Below are 10902 nucleotides of genomic sequence, written 5' to 3'. Positions count from 1 at the left end.
GTTAATAACGGTACATTTGTATAACGCTTTCAATAATTTTGATTTGTGTATTTCCCATTCAAATATATTCTCACGATTAATTATTGATAATACTTCAATTCTAATTATATATTTATAAAATTTTTTGCTACTTCAAACATAAGAAATTCTTAGAGTCCTTTTTTTTAAAAAGAAAAGCCAGATTTAATTAAGAAAAATAATCAAAATAACTGTCCCAGATTGATTTGAAATTAGAGACAATGTTTTTTTCCCTATCCTCCAGCACTTAAAAGTCTTCTAGGAAATCAAATCTCTGCGTTGCCTTACATCCACGAAGGCCTTGCATTGACGAATTAAGGCCTTTCATTGACGCTTTCGTCACCGGAATGAGACGCATGTCAGAGAACTAACTTTTTTCCCCGATGTAAAAATATACATATATTGACGAAACGTAATTCTTTAAACGCTAGGGAGAGAGAGGGAGGAAGGGGAGAGGAGAAAAAAAGAAAAAAACAGTGATAATCCAGTAAGAGACAATCAAAAAGTAAACCACTCCTTGGCGACCCGTTTCCTGGTCATCTTCGGCATTGAGAATCGCTCTCCGGGGAATGCGGGGCGGGGACAACGTGCCTCGTTCCACCAATAGGAGGATCGGCCTCAGTCCCCTCCCCTTTCACCTCAATTCCCGTAGTGTAGCAGACGATGGAAGGTCGTAGTTAGAAGTGGAATGTGTCGTCGCTTGTATGTCGCAGTGATTGGTGTTATTATGTAAGACAAGCTGTCAGCATCTTTTTAATATCAGCGATCATGTCGTACACACAGTTTGGATATTCCACGTACGCTGCCTCATCACCTGTAAGTACATTATTCTACAATTTTTATTTTTCAACTTTCTGATTCTTTTTTAAAGTTCCCTCTTGTCTTTACATTTTCTATTTTCAAAAATTTTTTTTTCATAAAAAAAAAAGAACTTATAAGTTTTGTATTAAATCCTAGAGCAAAGGACGTAGAAACTTCTTCGAAATTCGATTGTAGTACATGTACAGGTGTAGAACATTTAGTTTATTAGGTTTAAAAACATATCATGATGGCAAATCAACATTCATTTACTACTCGATCGTTTCTCTCAGAAAGGTTAAGAGTATTTTGAATTTCAATAAGTTCATGTGAAAATTTTAAAGAAAAAATTTTCTTCTTCAAATTAAAAGACAATGACGCTATTTTTCTCTGGCATTTTAACATGAATCAACATTTCTTTTTAGGTATATTTGCGCTATGCACATATTTATACCTCGATGTTGAAAAATACTTTATTTTATCACTAGATCTGAAAACATTGATGCGCTTCTGATTCTCTCTGGTCTTTTTTTAAAAAAAAAAGGCTTACAAGTTTTGTACACAGTTTAAATTTTCATTCCAAAATTATGGTAAAATAACTGGCAGCTGTCTGTCCATCCGAATAACCGTAAATAACATTTTTTTTTATCCTTTATGGTTTTGAAACCATTTACAGCTAGCATTTTTCAAAAAACCAACAAAAAAAAAATAATAACTAGACATATGAGCTCGGCGTTTTGTAAAGCAAATGGGCATTCGAGAGTGCCGGACACTGGAAATTCTTCATACGTTGAAGGGAGTGGAGGAAATATTATGGTGTCAACACTAGGATTCGAACCCCTGTCTCGCCGGTCATGAGATTGACATATAAGCCCGCTCAGCTATATCTGTACGCAGTTGCAATGAACTAAGTAACTTCATTAGGTGGTTCCAGTTAATAAACAGTTTTTCTCAAACTTAACAGTTTGATTACCGTTTTATTTATGGTTATTTGACTGTTTTGATTAAATATGGTAAAATAACCATTCAATAAATTGTTATTTAACCATTTTTTTCCGAGAAATTTCAAACGGTGTATCAATTCTGTTTCAACGTACAGAGCAAAGGACATTAAAAACTTCCCTTCTTCAAATTTCAATTGTAGTACAGTCGTCCGTACTAAATTGCATATCGGATAATCGAATAACACGCTTATACGAATAAAATTTAATGGAACCAAATCATTTTATATGTAACTAAAGTTAAATTTTCTCGTTTAAACAGATATTTGTTGCTTCTAGTTCTCGTTTTAATTGCATAAAGAAGAGGTACTGAAATGAAAAAAAAAATGAAAAAAAAAATAGTTATTTTTAAGAAATGTTTTACTACCAGCTTGAATGGATTTTCCTTTTTTCAGTGAAAAAGATAAAATAGAATAGCTGATCACTTCAATAGGGTACTTCTTATTCATTTGTTGCTCTAAACAGGTGTTAGGGGTATAGTTGAAGAATTAATTAATCTTGGCAATTATACATTGAAGTAAACGAAGGGGAGTTTTACCCCTCTTTGACTTACTTCACTCACACATCATTTTAGAATGTAAAAAAAGGTACAGAGTGATTTGTTTTGAAGGGTCAGGACTTGTGGTTTCGTTCTGCTGCGCTACTAGCTGCGGTAAGAAAAAGATCTAGAACGAAAAGGGATGATTTGAATTAATCGAGAAAAAAAAATGCAATCAATCTTGGAAACAATAAATTTCAATAATTTCCAAACTGAAATAGAAAATTAATTTGGAATCTTGAATGACAGTTGGACGGCTTTTAGTTTATTAGGTTTAAAAAGTATTTTGAATTTTAATTAGCAATTTGAAAATTGTAAAGATAATTTTGTCTTCTTCAAATTAAATGATATCGTCGCTATTTTTCTCTAGCATTTTAACATTAATCAGCATTTCGTTATAGGTAAATTTCGGCTGAGCACATACAGTTCTTAGCCAAATTATTCGACGCACTATAAGATTCTATATAAAATCTTAATTATTAGGTGATACTATGCAGTTGTATTGTTTTTACGGGACTGAAACCGGTTTGCACTTGCTTACGTTCTTGTATCAATGGGTCAAATTAGACGATACATAATATAAATTAGACGATACGATAAATTAGACTTTATATTATATAAATATAGAATATACTAATATAATATCTGATATAATAAATATAACTATTTATTATATCAGACATTATATTAGTATATTATAATAATTAGACCAAATTATGAGACGCATTGTAGTGTTTTAATATTTAAAAGTTTTACACGAGTTTATATGCAATACTTTTATATTTAAACATACATGTATACATGTAATGGGTTTTTATATATTCAGGAGATTTTTCATATATTTTCTATTTGTATTTATTTTCAACGTACTGCATTACAGTGTTAACCAATTGATACAGGAGCATAAACAAATGCAAACCGGTTACAGTAAAACACTAAAGCTGTATAGTATATGCTGATAATAAAGATTTTACATAGAATCTTACAGTGTGTCTAATAATTTGGCTAGGGACAGTACAGTATACTCAATAGTAGTGCAGAGAACACACACAGAACGCAGAGAGAGGGAAAGTTACATCGTTGCCTACGGTGGGATTCGAACCAGCAGCCACTGGCAACGTAGTCCAGTACAGCAACCACTAGAACCAGTGATCGGCAGATTGCACATAATAAAAAATAACATTCATGTTAAAGATATTTTTAACTGATACTAAGTAAATTATCCAAAAGAATTAAAATTTTCCTTGCAAGTTATAGAAACAGTTTGAAAAACACACATTTCTAAGACGTGTGCTTTAATTGTTCTACTATTTATTTTTTTGAAATTTTTTTTATTTATAAAAATGCAGTTGAGTGGTGACATAACATCAGCTTGCTATAGGTTGATAATAGTACATCATCAACATATAACATTAACATAGTAATATAACATCGCGGCTCTACGTTACGCCCACCTGCTTCGATAAACGATTATCAGAGAGCGACTGCACAAAAGTTTTGTTTCCTCAAGCTAGAAGATATGAGTGAAAAATTATTAGCCCATCCAATTAACTATGTTTTCGTATAACCCCCAGAATTCCTTCTTTTATTTTTAAATGATAATAATAATAATTAGCTTAGTGATTATTTTAATTACTATAGGATACTAATCAAAATGATTGTGATCATTTTATTTGTTTGAAAAGAATGAATGATTAAAGATTCCAAATTGATTGAATGATCTGTCATCAAAAGTCAACCAACTAACTAAATTTTTTCTGATAACTAAATTTTTTGATCGAATCTTTTCAGCAAGTACACGTGGTGTTTCTCGTGTAGTTTTAAGAAACGATGATTCAAACAAATAACGGATTATATTTGCACTAGGGAGGCTAAGCCTACTGTTCGCAGACGATCACCAACCCCGCTTTGCAATAATTGCTGTTTCGTGGCATATAACAGTTGAAATTATTTAAATAAAAATGTATGCACAAAAAAGAACGCTTGTGACATCACTTCCTATGTCCAATTATTTTTGTTAAGTAAACATGAATCTATAAGTTCTATATGTGAGCATTTTTCTATGCAATTATTTGTAGAAATAAAATTTAAAATTAAAAGTATATTGTTTTAGCATATTTAGTGATTTCTAAACTGTAATTTAATATTTTTGCTTGCCAAACGGATGGATGTATTTTAAATAAAATTTTTGCATTCATCGAAGCCGAAAGTTAAGTTCTAAATCATTTAACTAATCGCTATAACGTAATTTATAATAGCATATGAGTGTAATTTGCACCAAAAATAATAATTGTAAAGTGGTTTATAAGATCAGACACTGATTTAGATAACTTTATCTTAAAGTGTAACATAAAATTACACTATTCTAATAATAATAATATTAAAAACAGTACTTTTAATCTTTTAACTTAGAAATTAAACAAAATCAAAAACGTTATAATATCAGAACAGGCTATTTCAGGTTCTCTTTAAATTAGGGAAACGAAGATATTTATTACATTATACAGTTTTAATGTCATTTAATTCGTTGAAATTTAGAGTGAAAAATCTTTAAAATTTTAAAAAACAAGAACACAATTTTTTATAACAGCAAATGCATTTCTTCTGATTAAGAAGTAGAACAATTTTAAAAGAAAAATTATTCTAATATGGCGGACTAAAGACTGTTTAAAAATAAATAAATTGCCTTTCTTTATAGCGTTATTTATTAGCTTTTTCTAAGAAATGAGTGCGTTTAATTGTTTTACATTGAAATATTTTTCAATATGGAGTTTTTTTTTAAAAAATTGTTTTACAGTTGTTAATATTGGTACATTTGTAAAACGCTTTCAATAATTTTGATCTGTGTATTTGTCATTCAAATATATCCTTATGATTAATTATTGGCAATATTTCAATTCTAATTATATTTATAAAATTTAGTTACTTCAAACTTATGAATTCTTAGAGTATTTTATTTGAAAAAAAGACAAATTTAAATTTTAAAAAGAAGTCATAGAATTAAATTAAAATCTTAATTGGAGGAATCAAAGGAATCAATCTTACCGCACTTTCCTATTCTATTTTTTGCACATAACGTACTTTTTCTCAAATAAAATTGGTACAAATGCCATATTTTGTTTTCCAAAGAAGTGAAATTGCAGATTATTTTCTTTTGAAATTCTTTTTTCTTTTGATTCCTATTTTCTTTTCTTTTGATTCGCATAAAACAATTATTTTTATACAGAGTTGAATTGTTTTGAATGGATTAAAAACAAAAATAAACTATTAGCATTACTGTTAAAGAAAGCACAAAAGAAACATATGCAAAACATTTGGGATAAGAATTGGCAATAATTTTCTTAATCATAACTATTTAAAAGCACTTTTCATTGCGGTTTTTTGTGAAAACATTTTAATTATTGTGCCATCTTAACTATTGTTTCTTAACTAATTTTAATGATGGATGAGTTTGATGAAATGTTGATATGATAAAACCTTCTTTTTAATAAATTTGAAGATATAGCAACTTTCTCCAGATTTATTTTAGTTCAAATTTTAAATCACAATGTACTTTATAAAAGTCATTCAATGCTGCACGATTATTGGCTTAAAGAATTTCTTAAAATTCAGTTTCATAAGAAAAAATAAATAAATAAATGTCATAAATCGTTTTGGATGATGAAGAAATTTAAAAATAAAATAATGCATGATAATAAAAACAATAAATAACGCATAAACAAGATAATTTTTTTTTAATAATTACGCGAATATAATAAATAACGTAATAAGGCATAAATAAGATTTTTCTTGAAAAAAAAATAATCCCGCAGTGGACTGATCGTAAGTGGACTGATCCCAGTTGAACACCGCAGTCAAACATCACTGGCTGCTGTCAGTAAGTGGGTAGGTGACCATTTTGATCAGCCTGTGTAGTGACCGAGGGTGTGCTGTAGCGGTCCTCATTATACTGTTCTACCATAAAGTGCTTAACTTCGGGTGCAGGTCGTCAAGACACTAAAGCAGGGAAGCCATCCCCTCGGCAGAGGACCAAAATTGCGATGGCACGTATTCGGATCATCCTCAGGGATGTTTCCCTGACCGTCGCCAATAGCCCGTTGTGCAACTCTAGTGCGATGTAAATAATGTACCTACCTCTTAAACCTCTTAATTACATTATAACAACAGAGAATCGATTAATAACAATCTATTTTTCTTTTAAAAAAAGAATGTTGATTGTGATTGTGGTATTGGAGTTATTTTTTCAGAGAAAAATACATGGAAAGTTCTAGAATAGGCTCGATCTTTCTCTCACATTTAGAGAGGTCTAACATCATTCTATGTCGGTTATTTTCGGATGTGCAATATTGTTTAGCTATTAAACATCAATTTATTTTGTGAAAATCAAACCGAAGTAATTGAATCATCTCCATCCATGATCTTACTTCATAAAAATGTTGACAAGTTCTTAAGAAAAAAATAAGATCTGAGCTCTCATTCCGTGTTTACACAAAATACCAGTGTGAAATATTTCTGAGTCAGCCATTCTTACAATCGCTCATATCACATTACAAGCAAAACTGTGAAACAAAGAAGACCTAAACATTCTGAAAAAATAAAAAATGCCCGCATCTGACAAGGAAGGGAGGTGGGGGCGGCGGCGGAAGAAGAATTGACGAGAGGTTAAACGGCCTGTTCAGAATAATGAAGCTCATAGAGTCAGTCGCCGTGGGGGGTGCACGCGCATTATTGTTTGTTTTGCTGAGGGCGAAGCGGTGGGAAATTAATTTCACGGGGCAGGTTACGTCTTTGCATTCGGTTTTTTTCCTTTCTTTTCTTTTTTTCTTTTTATTTCCCTTCTCTGTTGTTCAAGTATTTGTATCAACTCAAGAACCAATTCGAGAATTAGTCATTGCGGTTTATCCATAGATAATCTTAATTTATAAAATATTTACTAAATATCTCAAATTTTTTTTATTTTTTATATAACCTTCGTTGAACAGCCGACCCAATTTTCGGGTTTACGACTACTAATGTTCAATTTCGCAGCCTTGTAATTTTGAACCCAATCCAGAAGACAAGGGAATTCCTGGATCAAGTATTAGGAGAAATTTGCCTTCGTGGAGGACTTTTTGATGGAACTAGCCCACATTTGCGTTACATGGAGAGGAAGACCGCGGTTAGCCTGACAGCAGGGGGACTCTAACCCATGATCCGTCTACCACTGAGGATATTTCACTTCAGCACTGTGATCCGTACAAGCCGATGTGGAATTCGTATCGACCAGCCATCGCCGGGATCGAACCCCGGGTCACCTCATTGGAAGGCGAACGCTCTATCCCCTGGCAGCTCTATATAGCTCAATTACGATAAAAAGCAATAACATATTCATTCGATAATTGTAAATAATACTATTCAAAATTATTATAGTCCCTGACCAAGTTATTAGACGCACTATAAGATTTTATGTAAAATCTTAATTATCAGGTGTAGCTAAACAGTTTTATTGTTTTTTAAGCGACTAAAACAGGTTTGCACTTGTTTACGTTCGTGTATCAATTGGTTAACATTGTAATGCAATACGTTAAAAATAAATGCAAATAGGAAGTGTGTAAAAAATCGCCTGAATAAAAACCCATAACATGTATGTTTAACTATAAAAGTACTGCCTATAAACTCGTGCAAAACATGCAATTATTGAAACATTACAGTGGGTCTAAAAATTTGGTCTTATTATTATAACGTACTAATATAATGCCTGATGTAATAAATATTCTACATTTATATAATATATCGTTTAATTTGTTCAATCGTCGAATTTACATTATATATAGTCTAATTTAACCCATTGATACACGATCGTAAACAAGTGCAAACCGGTTTCAGTCACATAAAAATGTATAGTATCACCTGATAATTAAGATTGTACATAGAATCTCATAGTGAGTCTAATAACTTAGCCAGGGATTGTATATTTCAAAATTTATCTTTGAAGTAATAATTCCTCTCCAAAATTACAATTTGTTTTTGAAAGACTAATATATCTTCATTATTGTTACACTATTGCTCACAAATTTCTTTCATATTTCGTCAAAATGACAATTAATAAATTAATTAAAAAATTATCTCAAAATCAATTCATTCAAAATGACAAAGTCGTGTACAATACGTATACTAAACAATTTAAACATTTCTGATTATTATTAATCAAACATATTTATCATTCCTTACATAATTTTGTTTGCATGAATGTGTTTTAAAAATTGCCTTCAAACATTTATTTTAAGGTAGTTCCATCAAGAATCTTCAAATGTTAAACATTAAAAATTCTATTACTTATTTTTTTAAAAATTTTTAAACATTTTTTTGACGTGCTTTTATTGGGTTTCTAACAAGAAAAATATTAGAAAACAAACCATACAGTTAGACGAAATTTATTTAATTAATTTATAATTTATTTATTTATTTATTTTTTTGCCCCCGTCATATTCCGATTTCTTTCCCTTTATTTTAAGAAATATTTATTTTTCAGTTTGTTTATTTATAAATAAATAAATAAATGAAATTAAATAACCTGAAAAGCAATTGTATTCCTTTAGTGATTTCTATTGTTTTCAACATTTTACGTTTGCTATTACATTCATTGATTAAAGATTACATAATAAGCACTTTCATTAAAGAGGGAACAAAATTACTAAAAATCCCACCCGCAAATAAGTAAGATATTGAACGGTTATCAGTCCACTAAAGGTATACATAGAGTACATACAGGTGTATACACAGTACAAGTGCATACATAGAGTACATATTTAATTACTAACTTTTTTTATTAATTTAATTATTTTGTAGTTTCAGAAACTGTTGGCAGTTCTTATTTTAAAACTACCATTTAAGCCTTAATGACTCATTAAATAAGTCACCATTTTGTTAGTCATATGAGAACAGGTTATAAAAATTGGTTATAGAACTGGTTATCATTTTTAAAAAAAATTCTGCAATAATTTAAATTCCTTTTCTCTGCAAACAGAAACAGCGGTCTCCAAATAGTGTTCTGACATAAAATGTCCTCAGTGGTAGACGGATCATGTGTTAGAGTCCCCTTGTCGTCAGGCTAACAGTGGGATGCTTTCGTGGATTTCCTCTTCATGTAACGCAAATGCGGTTATGTTTCACCAAAAAGTCCTCCACGAAGGCATATTTCTCCCAATACTTTTTCCAGGAGTTCCCTTGTCTTCTGGATCTGATTCAAAATTACAAGGCTACGGCAGTGTACATCAGTAGTCGTAAACCCAAAAATTGAGTCTGCTGTTCAACGACGGTTGGAAAATAAAATTAAAAATCCAATATCGTGTGTTAAAAAAAATTGTGGTCTGAAACTTTCGGCTGCAACAGGATACTATTGAACAATCTCATTCGCGGTATTTAATTTTCACATTTGGAACTCAAATGGCATTTTTGAATGCCACCCGAAAGCAAATAAGTGTATAGATGTTATAAACACACGATGGAATAAGATGAAAGCAATGCAGTGTTGAAGACCCGGCAGTCCGCGAAGGGACGTAGACAAGACTCTCCGTCGCATTCGAATCTTTTCTCTAGAATAAACAGGGTTAAACCTACGACACCTCCCTCAAAAGCGTTCCAATTGTAAAATGGAAGCGAAGTTAAAACATGGCGTTTCCTGTTGAAGTGACTTATGTTCTTGCGTTGAATTTCAATAGTTTGTATAAATATATTAAGAGTTTGATTTGGATAGAAAATAAACGGTTCGATATAATATCGTTATTCATTTTTAGTTCGCAGTTTGTCAAATTGTTAAAAAAATGGAAGATTAATTATGAGTTTCGCTTTATTATGTGTTTGATTGCGAAAGATGGTTATGATTTTTATGGCATTCTTCGCCATCTTATGTTAAACTTAAGCTTGATAATAAATTTGACGAAAATAATAAATTTGGCGAAATTTATAAATTTGACGAAATAATAAATTTTACTTGAATTCATAAGGCAATAGTCTTAATAGACATATAGATTAGTTTAATAGACTTAAGTTTAATAGTCTAATGGACTTGAGGGAATAATAAATTTGACGAAAAGCTTACTCGCTTTTCGTCAAATTTATTACTGTCTNTTTTTTTTTTTTTTTTTTTTTTTTTGTTAATGAAGCAAAATTAATCGAGTGATTCGGAAAAGCTGCTGAAGCTATTCATGCGTAGCACAGAAAATATAATTAAAAATGTAAGCACAAAATAATAATAATTATGAATAGCTTCCACTTTTTAAGTTATTTTAAGAAGATAATTCTTTAAAAAAAGTTGTTTAACAGCTAAAGACAGCTTAATTATCCGCTCTTTTTTTTTCTTTTTTCTTTTTTTTTTTTGCAGGATAAATTTTTTTACAAATATAATATACATTTTAAAACCTTTATTAAAAAGAAGTGGAAAAATATAAGGTGTTGCATTGCAAGCTAATATAAATGTGAAAAAAAATCTAATCCTACTGACTCATTATAGAGAATACAAAAACTAACCTAGTATGACAATATATATTCAATTTAAAATAAAGACAT

General features: G+C 30.4%; 1 protein-coding gene across 1 annotated transcript in view; it reads left to right on the top strand.

The window, feature by feature from the left end:
* Window positions 1–530: 530 nt before the first annotated feature.
* LOC107453943 (Iroquois homeobox protein 6a) overlaps window positions 531–10902 on the top strand; it is a 69105-nt gene continuing 58733 nt past the window's right edge. The window contains exon 1 of the mRNA XM_071182783.1: window positions 531–834. Coding sequence (XP_071038884.1) covers window positions 787–834 — 48 coding nt within the window. The 5' untranslated portion in view covers window positions 531–786. The remainder of the gene's footprint in view (window positions 835–10902) is intronic.

The sequence above is a fragment of the Parasteatoda tepidariorum genome, chromosome 6 (assembly GCF_043381705.1).
Source record: "Parasteatoda tepidariorum isolate YZ-2023 chromosome 6, CAS_Ptep_4.0, whole genome shotgun sequence".
Taxonomy (NCBI): Eukaryota; Metazoa; Arthropoda; class Arachnida; order Araneae; family Theridiidae; genus Parasteatoda; species Parasteatoda tepidariorum.
This window is presented reverse-complemented; position numbering and strand designations above follow the sequence as displayed.